At 42.1% G+C, this 20,290-nt stretch overlaps 1 protein-coding gene across 2 annotated transcripts in view; it reads right to left on the reverse strand.

Moving 5' to 3' along the window:
• FBXO11 (F-box protein 11) overlaps positions 1 to 20,290 on the reverse strand; it is a 263,583-nt gene that overhangs the window by 127,088 nt on the left and 116,205 nt on the right. Inside the window, exons 2-4 of one of the 2 annotated variants that reach the window (XM_030195827.1) lie at positions 19,559 to 19,686; positions 19,158 to 19,239; positions 18,634 to 18,775 (exon numbers count right to left, since the gene is read on the reverse strand). In XM_030195827.1, coding sequence (XP_030051687.1) covers positions 18,634 to 18,775; positions 19,158 to 19,239; positions 19,559 to 19,686 — 352 coding nt within the window. Of the gene's footprint in view, positions 1 to 18,633; positions 18,779 to 19,157; positions 19,240 to 19,558; positions 19,687 to 20,290 lie in introns of both variants that reach the window. The other variant, XM_030195826.1, reaches the window with a different exon arrangement.

Here is a 20,290-nt window from a genome sequence, read left to right on the forward strand (position 1 = left end):
TGGGTCGTCATCTGCTGCACGCAGCTGAACTGACCTTGGCTTCTAAGTGGAAGAGCCCTACAGTTCCCTTGTTATCTAAGTGGAGAGCCACACTGTATTAAGTTTACAAGCTGGAGAAATTGACTGCCATAAGGTGTAATAGCTTTGATAAATGGGAAAAAATATGGGGCTTGGATCACAATTTAGATTTTGTGGGTGAATTAGGTCATTTCTCATTTCCTTTGGAGCACTAGATTGGTGTGGTTTGTTAGGCTCTCTCTCCTTCCCCCCCCCCCCCCCCTTTCTTTTAATGTTTTGCTTCCGGGGTTTTGTCTTATAAAACTGATAAATTGAGGAGTTCTCTGTTTCTATGAGGACATGGATCTGCTGATATTGATGTTTTTTCATAATACTATTTTGATATGATAGTATGGGTTGTATGCTGTTCTGTTGCAATTATTTAATAAATACTTCTCATTAAATATTAAAAAAAAAAAAAAACTTTTATAAAGTCAAAAATCCTTTTATAAAGTCAAATCCTGTGCCAAAATCTGTTCAGAACCTTTGGTCTCAATTCCATTCAGTTACAGACTGAGGTAGTTAAACATTTTAGGAGTTTGTATTCCTCAGCTCTAGGTTAGAGAGCTACACAGGAGCGGGGACAGCGGGAATCCCACGGGGATGGACTGGGGTCCACAGGGATCCCGCGGGGATGGACCCAGGTCTCCCGTGAGGATGGACCCAGGTCTCACAGAACCACACAATTGAACCGACCTATGCCACACAATTGAACCGACCTATGCTTTCCCTCCCTGCACATACCTGAAGTCACCCTGGTGGTCTAGCTGCTTGCTTCGGGGCAAGAAAGATCCCCACTCTTTCCTGCCCGCTACCACTCATCCGTCTTGCTGTCGCCACTTGTTTAAAATGGCTACTGAGATTTCAAGCAGCAGCCTCACAAGACTTTGTAGTCTCGGCAGCCATTTTAAACAAGCAGTAGCAGTGAGACAGATCAGTGGCAGTGGGCAGAAAAGAGTGGGGATCTTTCCTGCCCTGAAGCAAGCCACTAGACCACCAGGGTGACTTCAGGTTGGTGTAGGGAGGGGTGGATGCAGGGTGTGTGTGCAAAGAGGAGGGAAAAAATGGGGCAAGCAGGTTAGATTGAGAACAGGAGACAGTACGAGGCTATCTAGCCCAACGGGTTGAAGCCAGTAGGTAGAGACTGCCACCACACTGGTTCACTCAAAACAATAGCAAACGCTATAGAAGAGAATAGCAAAAGACTTTTAGAAATAAAGAACTGCCTACACATGGTCCATCTATAAAAAGTCAAAAACTGTTCCAGTTGATAGGCAGTAGCTTAAAAGGTGGAGGACAAAAGATTTTTTTTTTTAATTTGACATCTTTATAATTTGAAAGCTTCCCATATGTAGATATAAATAGAATGAAATAAAAAATATCACTAAAACAGCTTCAAAAATTATTGCTAGTAGAAACAGCACTAAGAAAGGATGCGTTTTGTGCTCATTTTTCTACATTGTTCTACACAATATAGTAATACATGGCCAAATTTCAGTAAGGATATCCTATTTCCTGCCCTATGGCGTGGAGGAGTGGCCTAGTGGTTAGAGCAAAGGTCTTGCAATCCAGAGGTGGCCGGTTCAAATCCCGCTGCTGCTCCTTGTGATCTTGGGCAAGCCACTTAACCCTCCATTGCCTCAGGTACAAACTTAGATTGTGAGCCCTCCTGGGACAGAGAAATAACCTGTATACCTGAATGTAATTCACCTTGAGCTACTACTGAAAAAGGTGTGAGCAAAATCTAAATAAATACAGTGGGGGAAATAAGTATTTGATCCCTTGCTGATTTTGTAAGTTTGCCCACTGACAAAGACATGAGCAGCCCATAATTGAAGGGTAGGTTATTGGTAACAGTGAGAGATAGCACATCACAAATTAAATCCGGAAAATCACATTGTGGAAAGTATATGAATTTATTTGCATTCTGCAGAGGGAAATAAGTATTTGATCCCTCTGGCAAATAAGACCTAATACTTGGTGGCAAAACCCTTGTTGGCAAGCACAGCGGTCAGACGTCTTCTGTAGTTGATGATGAGGTTTGCACACATGTCAGGAGGAATTTTGGTCCACTCCTCTTTGCAGATCATCTCTAAATCATTAAGAGTTCTGGGCTGTCGCTTGGCAACTCGCAGCTTCAGCTCCCTCCATAAGTTTTCAATGGGATTAAGGTCTGGTGACTGGCTAGGCCACTCCATGACCCTAATGTGCTTCTTCCTGAGCCACTCCTTTGTTGCCTTGGCTGTATGTTTTGGGTCATTGTCGTGCTGGAAGACCCAGCCACGACCCATTTTTAAGGCCCTGGCGGAGGGAAGGAGGTTGTCACTCAGAATTGTACAGTACATGGCCCCATCCATTCTCCCATTGATGCGGTGAAGTAGTCCTGTGCCCTTAGCAGAGAAACACCCCCAAAACATAACATTTCCACCTCCATGCTTGACAGTGGGGACGGTGTTCTTTGGGTCATAGGCAGCGTTTCTCTTCCTCCAAACACGGCGAGTTGAGTTCATGCCAAAGAGCTCAATTTTTGTCTCATCTGACCACAGCACCTTCTCCCAATCACTCTCGGCATCATTCAGGTGTTCACTGGCAAACTTCAGACGGGCCGTCACATGTGCCTTCCGGAGCAGGGGGACCTTGCGGGCACTGCAGGATTGCAATCCGTTATGTCGTAATGTGTTACCAATGGTTTTCGTGGTGACAGTGGTCCCAGCTGCCTTGAGATCATTGACAAGTTCCCCCCTTGTAGTTGTAGGCTGATTTCTAACCTTCCTCATGATCAAGGATACCCCACGAGGTGAGATTTTGCGTGGAGCCCCAGATCTTTGTCGATTGACAGTCATTTTGTACTTCTTCCATTTTCTTACTATGGCACCAACAGTTGTCTCCTTCTCGCCCAGCGTCTTACTGATGGTTTTGTAGCCCATTCCAGCCTTGTGCAGGTGTATGATCTTGTCCCTGACATCCTTAGACAGCTCCTTGCTCTTGGCCATTTTGTAGAGGTTAGAGTCTGACTGATTCACTGAGTCTGTGGACAGGTGTCTTTCATACAGGTGACCATTGCCGACAGCTGTCTGTCATGCAGGTAACGAGTTGATTTGGAGCATCTACCTGGTCTGTAGGGGCCAGATCTCTTACTGGTTGGTGGGGGATCAAATACTTATTTCCCTCTGCAGAATGCAAATAAATTCATATACTTTCCACAATGTGATTTTCCGGATTTAATTTGTGATGTGCTATCTCTCACTGTTACCAATAACCTACCCTTCAATTATGGGCTGCTCATGTCTTTGTCAGTGGGCAAACTTACAAAATCAGCAAGGGATCAAATACTTATTTCCCCCACTGTATTTACTGATGGGTTCATCTTAACTGCTGTAATCTGCCTTGGGAAGCCTAATGTTATCAAGATTGGAAGTAAAATTAAACTCTCCATTCATTGGGGCACATGGAATCACATCTTCACCTCACCGCTTTTGTACAAATGGATTATATTATTTTGAGCATGTTTTAGGGACAAGTGATTTTCATAAGCCAAAATAATAAAATAAATATTTCATGCAGATTTCTTTCTTGGGGGGAAGCAAGGTGACTGCAGAGCAGCAGGGGCTGGGTGGGTCGAGGTCTGAGATGGAGAAGATTACGTGCAGCTGGGATGGGTTAGATTTCTGTCCCCGTGCAACTCTCTACTCTAGTTTTGGATTCAATTCCCTTTCTATCCTGTTTATTATTATTTATTTATTACATTTGTACCCCCACGCTCTCTCACATGTTGCAGGCTCAATGTGGCTTACATAGTAAATACATACAATTACAAAGTCTGGCAAAGAATAATACAATTGTAGTAAATGAGTTAAAGATGGGATAATGAAAGGAAAAGAGATAGGGAAGGAATGGTAAGGAAAGATAGAGGGAAGTGGTAAGGAGTAGGATCAAGTAGCTGGTTTGAAATTTAATTACAGTCATTCGGGTAAGCTTTTTAAAGAAGTGGGTCTTCAACATTTTTTTGTTGTGTTGTGGTGCAAGGAAGAGCTTTTACCAGCGGGCAGCCTATTCAGTAATTTTTTTTTTCCAGACTGGGATTGTTCCTGATGATTTCAAAAAAAGCTGTCATCATTCCTACTATGAAACAAACAGGAAGATTGGTATTCTAAAATTTCGTCCCATTTTACATCTTTCATTCCTGACCAAATTGTTGGAAAAGAATGTTTTGAGCAACTGGGTGATATTGTGGAGAAAAAGCAAATCTTGTATAAATGTCAATCTGATTATAGCAACATCATAGAACAGAATCTCTTCTGTTGACTATTGTCGAAGATGTGCTGGTTATGGCTTATCACAGGTACAATGCGATGTGAATTCAACTGGATTGAAGAGTTGCCTTTAACCCTTTAATGTCCAATGTTCCCATCATTTTGTTCCCATATGGCTTATTATAGGAACATTGGATACTAAAGTGTTAATACCGTACCTCATTCTAAATTGCTTGACTTGCTGCACAAAACTGTATCACCTCTATTGTTTTGCAGTGGTTTAAATCTGATCTTTCTAATTACGTACAATTAGTATGTTGGAATCAAGAACATTCTGAGAAGTTCTGAGAGAAGAGGACATCTCTGTGGGTAAGTGGCATTATTTTATTCTGTGCTTAGTAACTAAAGATTAGGGTTTAAAAGAGGAATTGTAGGATATTGATAAATACAGTTAAAATTAAAAAAAAAAAAAAAGCAAACTTTATTAGCTAGTCTCCATACCCTTTTCCCTATAGTTTTAAAACTTGTATTTTCTGCTACAGGATTAACAGATAGCCTCTAGAAGGCACAGTAGAGCCCAGGTCAGTCTTAGAAAAAAAATAAGAGAGAGAGAAGCAAGCATTATTAACTAGATTCCATAGTGTACAATCCCTTTTCCCTACAGTTTTAAACTGAAACTTTCTTAAGAGGTAGAAACTTAACAACGAAGAGCTTAAAAAGGATAGTACCAAGGCATAAACTGTCCAAAAAGAAAAGTTCCCCATAGTTTTAAAACTTGAATTTTCTGCCACACAGCATTAACAGAGAAGGGCCCAGTTCAGTCTTAGAAAAAAAAAATGAAAGAGAAACAAGCATAATTAACTAGTTTCCACAGTGTGCAATCCCTTTTCCCGATAGTTTTAAACAGAAACTTTAGAGGTAGAAACTTAACAGCCAAGAGTATAAAAAGGAAAGTAGCAAGGCTTACACTGTCTTAAAAGAAAGTTATTTTCTGTTCTCAACTGCAGGAGAGGTAGCACTGCTACTGACCTGAATTAAGTGAAGAAGTAGAATATTTGCAAAGGTAACTAAGGGCAACCTTATTACTGGGCTAGCTTCAAAGGGTTTACTTGAAACAGTCTCCTTGGAATCCAAACTACATAGAGAGCAAAGGCCCATTTAACTTTCTTTCTGAGAATTCTGAGAGAAGAGGACATCTCTGTGGGTGACATTATTTTATTCTGTGCTTGGTAACTTAAAAATTAGGGTTTAAAAGAGGAATTGTAGGATATTGATAAACACAGAATTAAAAAAAAAAAAAGCAAACTTTATTAGCTAGTCTCCATACCCTTTTCCCTATAGTTTTAAAACTCCAATTTTCTGCCACAGCATTAATAGATGGTCTCTAGACTGCACAGAAGGGCCCAGTTCAGTCCTCATTCCCACCAACCTTTGACAACTCCCACCCACCCCTAGCTCAACTCTTCATTTATAAATTATTCTAATTAGGACAACAAGAGGAGAGTTTTCATTACAGTTTTAATTATATGTAATTAGTTTCTAAGAGGCAAACCCTAAATAAATTACACCAATCTTGAGGCTCTTTATATTCATCTGATATTCCCTAGTACCTTAAGAAGTTTTTAAATAAACTCTATACTACTAAGATGTAACAGCAGTCCAGCAGCAAGAGGGGTGCTATCCAGTCTTTTCCACTGAGCGTCACATGTATGATTATCTCACACTTGGAGAGTGATATAATATGCTTGTGCCCGATGCAAAGAGCTCCTATCTCTCAGAGAACGAGTCCGTTCTTTTGAGGCTAGAGTAGCAGATGGAGGAGCTGACGGAGACAGAGGGCTACATAGAGGATCCCCTACAGGGAAGCTGTAGAGAAGTCCCACTTCCAATCTGGCAACCCCTGTGCTGCCTTGGAGGAGGGATGCATTCTAAAAGAAGTGCATCACCCTGGTACAGCTGAAAGTGATCCTGTAGACAAGACCAGCCCACCAGGTGAAGTAATATCCTCTCGCACTGAGGATGTGTCTCCGAGAGTTACTGCCCAGGTGGGAAGGGTTAGGACGGCTGCTGCAGTTGGTGATTCGATTATTAGGCATGTAGAAAGCTGGGTGGCTGGTGGACTTGAGGATCGCCTGGTCACTTGCCTACCTGTTACAAAGGAGGTGCCCCTCACACATCACCTAGACAGGATTTTAGATAGTGCTGGGGAGGAGCCGGCTGTCTTGGTACATGTGGGAACCAATGATATATGAAAATGTGGGAGAGAAGTTCTGGATGCCAAATTTAGGCTCTTAGATAGGAAGCTCAAATCCAGAACATCTAGGGAAGCATCTTCTGAAGTGCTACCTGTTCCATGCATAGGGCCCAAGAGACAGGCAGAGCTCCAGAGCCTCAATACGTGGACGAGGCGATGGTGCAGGGAGGAGGGTTTTAGATTTGTAAGGAATTAGGCAACATTCTGGGGAAGGGGGAGCCTATTCCGGAAGGATGGACTCCACCTTAACCAGGGTGGGACCAGGCTGCTGGCATCGGCAATTAAAAAGGAGATCGAGCAGCTTTTAAACTAGAACCTGGGGGAAGGCCGACAGTCATAAAAAAGATGGTTCGAAACAAGGTATCTTTCAAAGATAATCGCCAAAACACGTAAATAGGGTATCCCGATAGCGAGGTTGCCATAGTAGATCAAGTGTCCTTAAATAACAACCAGACAAACGATCGCAAATTAACACTTTCAACTATTGAGCAAGATGTAAATAGGAACAAACGTAGTTTGAAGTGTCTATATGTGAATGCCAGAAGCCTAAGAAATAAGATGGGAGAGTTAGAATATAATGAACTAAAAGAAAAAATAGATATAATAGGCATCTCTGAGACCTGGTGGAAGGAGGATAACCAGTTGGACACTGTCATACCAGGGTACAAATTATATCGTAGTGATAGGGTGGATGGAATCGGTGGAGGGGTAGCACTGGATGATAAGGAGGGCCTTGAAACAAATAGTTTGAACATTCTGCAGGAAATAAAACATATCTTGGAATCCCTATGGATTGAAATTCCATGTGTTAAGGAGAAAAGGATAGTGATAGAAATGTACTACCGTCCACCAGGCCAGGATGAACAGATGGATGTAGAAATGTTATCGGAAATTAGGGAGGCTAACATACTGGCCAACAAGATAATGGGTGATTTCAATTACCCCAATATTGACTGGGTGAATGTAACATCAGGGCATGCTAAGGAGATAAAAATCCTTAACGAAATCAAGGACTGCTTCATGGAGCAGCTGGTACAGAAGCTGACAAGAGAAGGAAAAATTCTAGACCTAGTCCTTAGTGGAGCACATGATCTGGTGCGGGAGGTAATGGTGATGGGGCCGCTAGATAACAGTGATCATAATATGATCAGATTTCATATTGGCTTTGAAGTACACACAGGAAATCCAATACGTTAGCGTTTAACTTTCAAAAAGGAAACTATTATAAAATGAGAAGAATGGTGAAAAAACAACTTAGAGGAGCGGCTGCGAGGGTCAAAAATTTACATCAGGCATGGATGCTGTTCAAAAACACAATCCTGGAAGCCCAAGCCAAATATATTCCATGTATTCAAAAAGGAGGAAGAAGACCAAACGACAGCCAGCATGGTTAAAAAGTGAGTTGAAGGAAGCTATTACAGCTAAAAGAAAATCCTTCAGAACATGGAAGAAGGATACAACTGAAAATAATAAGAAACAGCATAAGGAATGGCAAGTCAAATGCAAAGCACTAATAAGAAAGGCAAAGAGGGACTTTGAAAAAAAAATGATTGCGTTGGAGGCAACACACACATAGTAAAAAAAAATTTTTAGGTATATTAAAAGCAAGAAGCCAGCAAAAGAATCGGTTGGACCGCTAGATGAACGAGGGATAAAAGGGTCAGGGAAGACAAAGCCACAGTGGAGAGATTAAATTAATTCTTAGCTTCGGTCTTTACTGAGGAACATCTGGAGAAGATACCAGTGCCAGAAATGGTATTCAAAGCTGACGAGTCGGAGAAACTGAATGAAATCTCTATAAACCTTGAGGGGGCAATTTGACAAATTGAAGAGTAGCAAATCTCCTGGACTGGATGGTATTCATCCCTGAGTACTGATAAAATTGAAAAATGAACTTGTGGTACTATTGTTAGTAATATGTAATTTATCTTTAAAATCGAGCATAGTACCGGAAGATTGCAGGTTGGCCAATGTAACGCCAATTTTTTTAAAACGTTCCAAAGGAGATCTGAGAAATTATAGACCGGTGATCCTAAAATGTTAGAACTATTTTACAGTAAAGAACAAAATTACAGAGTATATTCAAAAGCATGGATTAATAAAGCCAACATGGATTTAGTGAAAGGAAATCTTGCCTCACCAATCTATTGCATTTCTCTGACGGGGTGAACAAACATGTGGATAAAGGTGAGCCGGTCGATACTGTGTATCTGAATTTTCAAAAGGCGTTTGACAAAGTACCTCATGAAAGACTCCACAGAAAACAGAGAGTAGGGTTAAATGGTCAGTATTCTCAATGGAGAAGGGTAGATAATGGGGTTCTTCAGGGGTCTGTGCTGGGACCGCTGCTTTTTAATGTATTTATAAATGAACTAAAAATGGGAGTAACAAAGTGACGACACAAAGTTATTCAAAGTTGTTAAATCGCAAGAGGATTGTGAAAAATTACAAGAGGACCCTACGAGACTGGCAGACTGGACATCTAAATGGCAGATGACGTTTAATGTGAGCAAGTGCAAAGTGATGCACGTGGCAAAGAGGAACCCAAATTATAGCTACGTAATACAAGGTTCCATGTTAGGAGTCACACGACCAGGAAAGGGATCTAGGCGGTGGCGTTGATGATACATTTAAACCCTCTGCTCAGTATGCGGTGGCGGCTAAGAAAGCAAATACGTTAGGTATTATTAGCAAAGGAATGGAAAACAAAAATGAGGACATTATAATGCCTTTGCATTGCTCTATGGTACCACTGGACCTCGAATATTATGTTCAATTCTGGTTGCCGCATCTCAAAAAAGATATAGTGGAATTAGAAACGGTACAGAGAAAGGAGACGAAAATGATGAAGGGGAGGGGAAGATTTCTCTAAGAGGAAAGGCTGAAGTAGCTAGGGCTCTTCAGGTTGGATAAAATTCAGATACTGTTTTCATCTTCACCACTTCCACTGGGAGGCCATTCTGCAAATTCACTACCCTTTCACCTTCATTTTATGGCCCCTCAGTCCATAGCATCCTTTCAACGGAAAGAGACTCGCCTCTTGTGCATTTATACCACACAGATATTTAAATGTCTCTATCATATCTCCCCTCTACCGCCTTTTTTTCCAAAGTATACATATTGATATCTAAGTCTGTCCATATACGCTTTATGACTAAGACCACTCACCATTTTAGTAGTCGTCCTCTGGACCAACTCCATCCTTTTATATCTTTTTGAAGTGAGGTCTCCAGAACTGCACACAATCTTCTAAGATTAAATAATTTTTTACTGATGACATATTAAACACAACCAATGTGCAAGATAGAGTAACAACTGGTTAGATTCAACTAATATGAAAAACACTGACACTTTGGTAAAGACTATAAACCGTCATCATACTTATTATATTTTATATCTAAAACCCAAACCCCAATACCCTCCCATGCACACAAAGGACTCATCGGAGGAAAAGTACCTGGGATCCTCCTCTGACTCCCATGAGCGTTCCTCCTTGGTATCGGAGAGCACTTCCCTCAGTGACTTACGAGACCGGACCCGCCTTGACACCGAAGACCCGTGGTCTTGATGGCGATGTCGAGTGGCTGACTCCTGCACAGACTGCGGTGAAGCTTCCTCCAGCGACGTTGATCGGGAGGTCGACCTGGGTGGCAGCTGATACTGGAGGCACAAGCGGCATAGAGCTCGGGGACTTCACCGTGGGTGGAGGGCCAGACACAGCTGCAGCAGACGGCAAGGTAGGCACAAGCACCCCCGACGTTGGTGCACATTGACGAAGCATTCCTTCCAGAAGCTCTGGAAGCAAAGCCCGAATGCGCTCGTCGAGAGCTGCCATCGGAAGAGGCTGTGGGGCCAGTGCAGCAGTCGATGACAGAGCTGCCTGGGGCTTGGGAGCAGGAACCAGGTTGCTGAGAGACCAACGCACTGGCACCTCTTATATGAAGGGGGAGCGGTCCTCCCGGCATCAACGCTTCTCGGGTGCCGATTCCCTCGGCGCCCCAGAGCTCCCGGTACCATGTGTTGAGGGAGAATGGTGTCGGTGCTTCTTAGCCTTCGCTCAATGCACCTCACCAAGGCTCCTCAGTGCAGACAAGGAATACGTCGAATCCCCTAGTCGCCTCGGGGTTGGGTCCAATCTGCATAGTAGGAGGCCTCGAGGCAGCAGCAGCCATGCTTACTTCCACTCCCGAAGTCGATGTGACCCTCGATATTGACAACCTCAGTACCGAACTCAATGCAGACATCGAAGGACTGGACCGAGCCCTAAAAAGTTTTTCTCTCTGAGCTTCTCGAGCCACTTGAGTCCTTGTTCTTCATACGAAGACAAAGGTCACAACAAGCTAAGCTATGGTCAAGCCCAAAGCACTGAATACATCACGAACGGGTATCAGTACCTGAGATGGTCCGGTTGCACCAAGATCACCGTTTGAAGCCACTGGGAGTCTTCGATGACATGGAAGGGAATACTGCCCATAGCCAAATCAAAGAACTTGATGGTGCTGAAAAAAAGTGCACCAAAAAAAGGGGAAATTTCCAGCCAGGCCGGCCTAAGGACGGCCACAACTAAAATAAAAGAAACTTATGTGTGGGTCCGAGAAACTAAGACTTTAAAAAAAAAATTCCGCTTATAAACAACAAAATAAAGAAAATGAATAGAAATAAAGCAAAACAAGCCGAGAAAAAAGGCACCACGGCTCTTCTGGGCGACGAAGCAGAGCCAGATAAATTAGCTGCTGCTCCTCACGCAGAAAAAAAATAAATGAGGAGCATGGCTGCGCAGTGGGCAGGAAGGCACTCGGTGCATGTGCAGTTGGACGCGTGGCGCGCTCAGAAGGCTCCAGCAAAAGTTTTTGCTATTTCAAATGTCAGTTCCCGGGCCAGCGCGGATCACCGATCCACTTGTGAGGATTATTCAGCCTGTTTTTCCTCAGAGAAAAGAGATCTACCTGTACTAGAAATGGTTTTCAAGGGTAATGATGCGGAGGAACTGAAACAAAGTCTCGGCGAACCTGGAAGTCATACTGAGTCAAATCGTCATGTTAAAGAGTGATACATCACCTGGACCGGATGGTGTAAACCCCAGGGTACTGAAACAACGCCAAGATCTGCTGTTAGCCATTTGTAACCTGTCGATAAAACCATCCATAGTTCAAGAAGATTGGAGGATGGCCAATATATCGCCGATTTTTAAAAAGGATTCCACAGGTGATCTTGGAAATTATAGACCAGTAAGCCTGACTTCAGTGCCGGGCAAAATAGTGAAAACTATTATTAATAATTAAATTACGGAACAAACATGATTTAATGGGACAGAGTTAGCATGGGTTCAGGTAAGGGAAGTCTTGTCTCACCAATCTGCTTCACTTATTTGAAGGCGTGAACAAGCATGTAGATAAAAAGGTGAGGCAGTTAATGTAGTGTATCTAGATTTTCAGAAAGCTCTTGACAAAATTCCTCATGAGAGACATCTAAGTCAAGGATAAGAGGCAATGACCTTCTGTGGATTACAAATTGGATAGAAAACAGGATAGGATTAAATTGCCATTTTTCTCAATGGAGGAGGGTGAATAGTAGAGTGTCGCAGGGATATGTACTGGGACTAGTGCTATTTAACATATTTACTAATGATTTATTTATTTTTTATTTGTTGCATTTGTATCCCACCTTATCCCACCTCTTTGCAGGCTCAAAGTGGCTTACAATACATCATGAGTAATGGAAGAATGTTAGTAAATAAACATTTAGTATTGCAGGATCTTGGTCATCATGATGATAATAAAACAAAGTAATAGTATACAAGCAGATATTGTGAAACAGTTCTAAGTATAGATGGGCGAGTTGTGCATATTCACATTGGTTGATCTTTGTGGTACGCTTTATTAAAGAGATGGGTCTTCAGTAATATGCAGAAGTTCGTTCTTTCGTAGATCAATTTTAAGCTGCGCGGCAGTGCGTTCCATAATTGTGTGCTCAGGTAGGTAAAGTCTGACGCATGCATTAGTTTGTATTTCATTCCTTTGCAGCTTGGGAAGTGTAGATCACGGAATGTGCGGGATGATCTTTCGGCATTCCTAGGTGGTAGGTCTATCAGGTCTGACATGTAAGCTGGTGCGTCTCCTTGGATAATTTTGTGAACTAGTGAGCATACTTTGAATGTGATGCGTTCCTTAAGTGGGAGCCAGTGTAATTTTTCTCGTAAGGGCTTGGCACTTTCAAATTTTGGTTTGCCAAATATGAGTCTAGCTGCAGTGTTCTGGGCTGTCTGGAGTTTCTTGATTATTTGTTCTTTGCAGCCGGCATATAGTGCGTTGCAATAGTCTAGATGACTGAGCACCATTGATTGTACCAGGTTGCAGAAAACACTCCTTGGGAAGAAAGGTCTTATTCTTTTTAATTTCCACATTGAGTGGAACATCTTCTTGGTTGTGTTTTTCGCGTCGTTCTCTAGTGTTAGGTGTCGCTCAATGGTGACTCCAAGAATTTTTAGGGTTTCTGAAATAGGAAGGTTTAGAGTTGGTGTGTTAATGGCGGTGAATTCTTTCTTGTTGTGTTGGGAGGCGAGTATTAGGCACTGGGTTTTTTCTGCATTGAGTTTTAGCCGAAATGCGTCCGCCCAGTAATGCATGATATTGAGACTTTGGTTGATGTAACTGGAAATTTCTTTTAGGACTTGTTTGAATGGGATGTAGATCGTTACGTCATCTGCATAAATGTATGGATTAAGGTTTTGATTTGATAGTAATTTTGCCAAGGGTATCATCATTAAGTTGAATGAGTCAGTGAGAGGGGGGATCCTTGTGGTACTCCGCATTCAGGTACCCATGCGGCTGAAATAATCAAGTTAGATGTTACTTGGTATGATCTTGTGGTTAGGAATCCCTTGAACCAATTGAGGACGTTGCCTCCGATTCCAAAGTATTCAAGGATGTGTAATAAAATTCTGTGGTCAACCATGTCGAAAGTTCTGGAAATCATAAGTAGTCAGGTAATTAAATTTGCAGATGAGACAAAACTACTCAAAGTTGTCAAAACACTCGCTGCTGTGAAAAACTGCAGAAAGACCAGACCTTAGGAAACTATAAGACTGGATCCAAATGACAGATGAAATGTAATGCGGACAAATTATTATTATTATTAGCATTTATATAACACTACCAGACGCACGCAGCACTGAACACCTGATACAAAGAGACAGTCCCTGCTCAAAAGAGCTTACAATCTAAATAATACAGACAGACAAGACAGTTACGGGTGAGGGAAGTAATGGGTGAAAAGGAACAAGGGGAGTTCAACTGAGTAGTGGCTAGGAGCTAAAAAGCAGTAGTGAAAAGGTGGAGCTAGACGTTTAGGTCCAGAAAGTCTATTCCAGGCATAAGGTGCCACGAGAGAAAAGGAGCGAAGCCTGAAGTTAGCAGTGGGGGGGGGGGGGGGGGGGGGGGGCTAAAATGTGCCCACTCCCTCTGGCTCTGTCCCCCCCCCCCTACTGCCGGAGTCCAGATACGCCCCTGGTCTGGTATAGATGACAAGGAACCTTTGTTACTGAAGAGATGGAGAGAAAATGGCAAATCTTTATTTGCGCTCTCCCCATTTCAGGCTTTGTAAGAAGCATTTCTTCAACTCCAAGTTTTTTTATAAACACTTTCAATACATGCCTGCTGCCTGTGTACAAAGCCTGGAACAAAGAGCAGGCACCTCCACAGTCCCACTCTCACAAAAGGGGGGGGGGGAGAGAGAAGGGGGGAGAGAAGGCAGGAGAAATTAGGGGATAGGGGAAGAGCATAGACCAAGGGATCCCAACTAGGTCCAACCCCAGTCCAGAAGGAACCAAGGAACCCCTAAACCCAAGATCCATAGGCCAAGACAGACAAACCAGTCAACCGGGGAAGGACCACAGCCCGATCTCCAAAAGCACCAGTGGAGGAGTGGGACCTCCAGTACCCACCCCTGCTAGCAGTGACCCTGCAGGACTACTGCCAGCCAACTCTTTGAGAGACAGGGATGATCCCTGGCCACAAAACAGACTACAACTGCTCAAATAAGGGAGACCCATGGACCAATCTCCAGAGAACCCAGGGGGAGGAGGTGCCTCAGGAGCGTTGCCAGCCAATGCCTCACCAAGCTAGAGTCCATATGTCAAGGCATGGGGCTCTTGAACGGAAACCTACTCCAGCTCTATCAGGACAAAGTCTATATGCCAATATCTGAGAGCTTCCTTTGGCCAGAGATTCCTCGGGAAGTCAGGCCCAACAAAGAAACACATACTGCTACACCAGCTCATCCACACCATCTGCTGGAGGCAGAGAAATACTGGTGAGTTTGAAGGCTGTACTATTTCTTACACTGGTGATGTCACCGAAAGCTCAGTGTTCTCTGCATAACCCACTTGTCTAGACTGCTTTAGCAGGATAAGGAGGAATATTCTAACTTCACTAATACATTTGAGTTCATGCTTTTGGTTGGTGCACTAAGTCAGAAGTTACAGAAAGCCCAAGCACCACCACTGAGGACCACAGGCAGTAACTGCCACCAGAAGCTCCTCTAATCCACAGTCCCTGCCCATTAGACATATGCTTACTACAAAACAAGGACCAAATTCAGAGATCGAGAAAAGAAATGCTGGGCATTGGGGGGAGGGGGGAGAATTAATTATAGGCCGGGGGAAACAAAAAGAGATGGAAAGCTATATAGACAAATGAAGTAAAGAGTGAGCTTTTTAAGACTGAATAGTGTCAAGGAGAGGTGTATACAAATGAGAGAAAATATTTCTTCACTCAACATGCAATTAAGCTCTGAAATTCATTGCCAGAGAATGTGGTAAAAACAGTTAGAACAGAATGGTTTAACAAAAAGATTGGATAAGATCCTAAAAGAAAGGTCCCTAAACCATTATTAACATAGACTTAGGGAAGTCCACTGCTTATTCCTGGATAAGCCAGAAAATAATAGTGAAAACCATATGCATATAGATAGAAGGTTGATAGCACTTTAGGAATGAATGACCAACAAGTTATTGATAAATTTTGGAGAGTTCTCAGAGAATTAACTCATCCAAGCGAGAAACAGATGGCAGAGGCACCTTTCTTTGCATCCTTTGTGCGATAAGAAATCATATTGGAGTTCCTGAGGAAGTTTTTTACGAAACCCTGCAGAGTTGGACTCATTATGATTTAAGGAGAGAACACTATCATACCTTAGTTAGGTTGACAGACAGTCCTTACCCGATGCCGTGGGACAGTTGAGATCGGAGAGATAATGCTTTTGAAATCCTCATGGCAAAAAAGATGGAGAGATAAAACAAGAGCAACCCATGGCAAATCTGGAAGGAAAGCCATTCGACACAATAAGATAAGTGCTTCATGGTGTATTAGAAGGTTATTGGACCTCCATGGATTAAGCAATCCTTGATGATATTTGAGATTGAGGTTGAGTGAAACTATAGATAGAAGTGATTGACTTTTGTATTAATAATATACTTTTTGTTAAAAAAAAATTTCCCTTTTGGGTCATTTTGGAAATCTTTTTATTAAGTTATTCACTATTTTGTGTTTAGAGCACATTTGAGTGGTTTGTGTCAAAGATTTGAAAAAAACTATTAAAAAAAAAAACACAGAGACCACGGAGTAGCTCTATGATTGAGAAGCTCAACCACACTTAGAGATATAAATCACCTGTGTGTAGTCTCGCTTGGGTGAGTTAATACTCTGAGAACTCTCCAACATTTATCAATAACTTGTTGGTCATTCGTTCCTAAAGTGTTGTCAACCTTCTATCTAAATGCATATGTTTTTCACTATTATTCTCTGGTTTTTCTTTGGACATTTGATGTTTTACCAGGGATCTAACTTTGGGATCTATTTTTGATATTCCTGGATAAGCAGCATGAAATCTATTTAACTTTTTATGGGATTGCCAGGTACTTGTGACATGGCTTGGCCACTGTTGGAAGCAGGATACTAGGCTTGATAGACCTTTGGTCTGTCTCAGTACAGCAATGCTTATGTACTTATCAGTGTGGACAATTTATTTATTTTCCACAGGATCTCAAATTCTCAGTAGATAATAAAAACCATGGAAACAATGGAAAATTTACTAAAATTGGTGCACTTCTGATGCACTAAAACACTTACCACATCTGAAGTAATTTTAACACACCAGAAATGAGCGCTAAAGTGGTAGTAATTTGTATGCTAAGCTTAGCATGCCTTTTTACAAAACTCATTAATCGTTATGTTCAGATGAAAATGTAAAAGTAAGGACTATACTAAGATTAGATGAGGCTAAGGAGATAAGAAATTCTGGTACGCATTGTATTTATGCATTCCCTTTGTAAGGCCCACAGTCCACTATTTGCCACAGAACTAAAGTTTGGGAAAATGTATTACATTCTGAAGTAAACAGAAATTCCAAACACAATCTAGGTTAACAGTAAACAGTACTCTCATACCCACCTGAAGGAATGGATGCATGCATTCTTAACACATTCTGTTACACAGAGAGGGTAATTCTATACAGTATGTGCTAACAGTTACGCACTGATTTTGTGTGTAAATCGTTAGAATGGCACATATGTATGTAAATACTGAAGTTCTACTTAAGCATTACGCTATAAATAGACATTTTTCTTGCATAGCATGTACCTAAACAGGTGAGTGTACATATGGGAGGGACCGACACTTATGTGTATAATTTATAGTTACATGCATATTTCCAGAACCTAAGCTCACACATTTATGCCAGCTCTAAGGCTGGTTTAAGTGCTCTCATCTAACTTGTAGGTGTATACTTGTATTGTTAGGCTCGTATTCTATAACAGAATATAGGCACCTAAGTTCCTTTATAGAGCAGGCTCCTAACAGGTACTTTGTTATAGGCGCTCAGTTATAGAATTACCTCCAGAATGCATTACATATCCTAGACTATTACATATTGTTTGTTGTTCAAAAAAACAAGCAAATAGATACAGCATGGTAAATATGCAATAATCCTATCCTATATAATAATTCTCACCTGGAACATTCTGAAGCTCACTCTGTGAGAGGGAAACACTGAAGGCTAGGCTGTCAGCAACACTCTCACTCATGCACCACTCACTGTCACTCAGGACCCGCCCTCAGCCACGCCCCTTCCAGACATAATTCGCAACCCCAACGTTCTAAATGAAGCCTCAAAACCCCCTCAAAACCGGAACTGTGAGGCGCCAGAGATATCCTGTTTGCCCATGCCTGGAAACCAGAAGTCAGAACTGTGACGCATCGTGTGCCCCACCCTCGCGTCACAACATCATGACGACGAGGGCGGACTACACTGCAGGAAACAAACGCGATCTCCGGCGGACCACACTGCAGGAAACAAACGCGCGATCTCCCGGCTGGGTGCCGAGGCTGCAAACGCAATCTACCCACGGAAACAGCATCACCTGTGAAGCGTCGTGTGCCCCGCCCTTGCGTCACAACGTCATGACGACGAGGGCGGACCACACTGCAGGAAACAAACGCGATCTCCAGCGGACCACATTGCAGGAAACAAACGCGGAAACAGCATCACAGAACGCGCAGGTGCCTCGGGGAGGGTTGGGGGACAGCTGACGGTGGGTGGCGAGGCTGCAAACACTATCTCCCCGTGCCTGCAGGGGGCTTCGGGGACAGCTGGGTCGCCGACCATGGCTCTAGAGGCTGCAAACCCCATCTCCCCCTGCCCCAAAACCTTGCTAGCGCCCGTTTCATCTCTCCCAGAAACGGGCCTTTTTTTACTAGTAATTATAGAAAGCAGCTCTGAGTCTAAATATGCAGCAGGAACTTCACGAAATATTTTGAATTAGGCTATTTACTGAGAATTAAACAACCATAGGTAAGTTCTTAGCACACAGAGAAGCCAAGTAAGAAAAAGACAGCCTGGCTGCTACTGCTCAAATAAATCTGATTCATTAAAACACACAGAGGCACACTACTAATGTTCTAATTACATATACTTAATTAGAACTGCAAACAGGCATTTTGATTTTCTGATTGTACTTGGCACTTTATGCAACACACTGTATATCAAGATAATAAGAAATAGCTTTTCACTTACCACAAAATTGGATCATTAGCTAACTCACTGAAGCGTTTACACACGTAAGCTGCTCTACAAAGATCCTGCTCCAGCAGGTAGGAGAAGATTTTCAGAACCACTTCATCTGGCAATTTCTCCTGTAGATATTGTTCTGCAGGTGCTGCTATTAAAAAGAACACTACACTTAATTACTGCTGCTCTAACTCACCCCAGGTTTAACTGGGAGATCACAATCATTTGTACACTACTGATTGAAGTGGCTTTTACATAGGATTATCATCATTTTCATTCAACATATCCCTTCCAGAGAGCACTGCTAAGTGACAGTTAAGCCAATTTCACAGCTTACCTCAACACTCAGTAGTAGAAGTTAACCTGATTTTAAAATTTAACTTGAACTTGAAAACTAAGGGAGATTTTTTGTTAAAGAGAATAGTAAAAATGGCAGTAAAATGCAACAAACACAGGGTTTCAAATCCAGGAATAGTAAGTCACAGCACCATCCACTAGTTTCAATAATTATAGCAATAAAAGTAAAGTACCTGGTATATCTTGTGATTTCCCAGATACTCTGGCACGTTTTGCTCGATGACCGAAGTTGTCAGTAGTTGAAGTGGAAGCACCCTTTAAAGAAAAAAAAAAAAAGTGAAAAACAGAGAAACAGAAAATAATGGCAGCATATGGCCTGCTCAAGTCTACTCATGCATGCCAATGTCTAATCCCTACTATCCCTTCCTCTTCCTTACCGATTCTTTGTGCTTCTCCTATACTTTCCTGAATTCAAACACAGTCATCTCCACCAACTTCAATAGAGAGTCATTCCATGCACCTACTACCCTTTCCATAAAGAAGTTGGTCATTTCAGATAGGAGCAGCTCACATAAAATCTACTGGAACATGAAAAAACACAAAACTGCAATCAATTAACATATGCAGTTTTTACCTCCATACTGCTCTTTGTAGGGCAAGCTGTTCTTTTAGGTAACAGAGTTTTTCTGCGAAGTTGGTATGGACTATTCTGTGCCCCTGGACCTGATTCTTCTGCAACCATGTCTGCAGGCACATCATCACCTATAAGAGAAAAGAAAGGTGAAAACTAGTAACTTTATACTTGCTCTGTATCAGCATTAGTCACCAACTATCCAAACAAATGTTATAACCAGATTTTCTCTTATCCAGATTAATTTACCAGCAAACCAATATTTAATACTATATTCTTACCAACTTTGCAATATTTATCTTAATGCACAGATCAACTGGGAATTTTAACAATTCATTTGCATGCTTTTTATCACAACTGTTTCATGAACTATCTACCTGAGTTAAAAACACAAGGCCTCCTTACAATCTAGATAAGTGCTTCTCCATTCAGCCAGTTGGGTTTTCAGATTACCATAATAGGCACGAGAGACATTTAGAGGGCACGTAGGGTGCCAATCTCTCTTATGCGCTATAGAAATGCTAAGTACTAGTAGTATTGTAGCAATCCAGAAAATATGACTAGCTATGTGTTCCTCTAGGAGATGGTTGAGAAGCACGTGGATCTAGAGTATGAACAGCTTTTTCTCTTCAGGATGTGAATGTGATTTAGGGTAAAACACTGGTAAGTTTATAGACTGATTTAGATGAAAGGTTCTCAACTCTGTCCTCAGGACATACCCAGCCTGTCCACAGC

Source organism: Microcaecilia unicolor, chromosome 3 (assembly GCF_901765095.1).
Source record: "Microcaecilia unicolor chromosome 3, aMicUni1.1, whole genome shotgun sequence".
NCBI classification, from domain to species: Eukaryota; Metazoa; Chordata; class Amphibia; order Gymnophiona; family Siphonopidae; genus Microcaecilia; species Microcaecilia unicolor.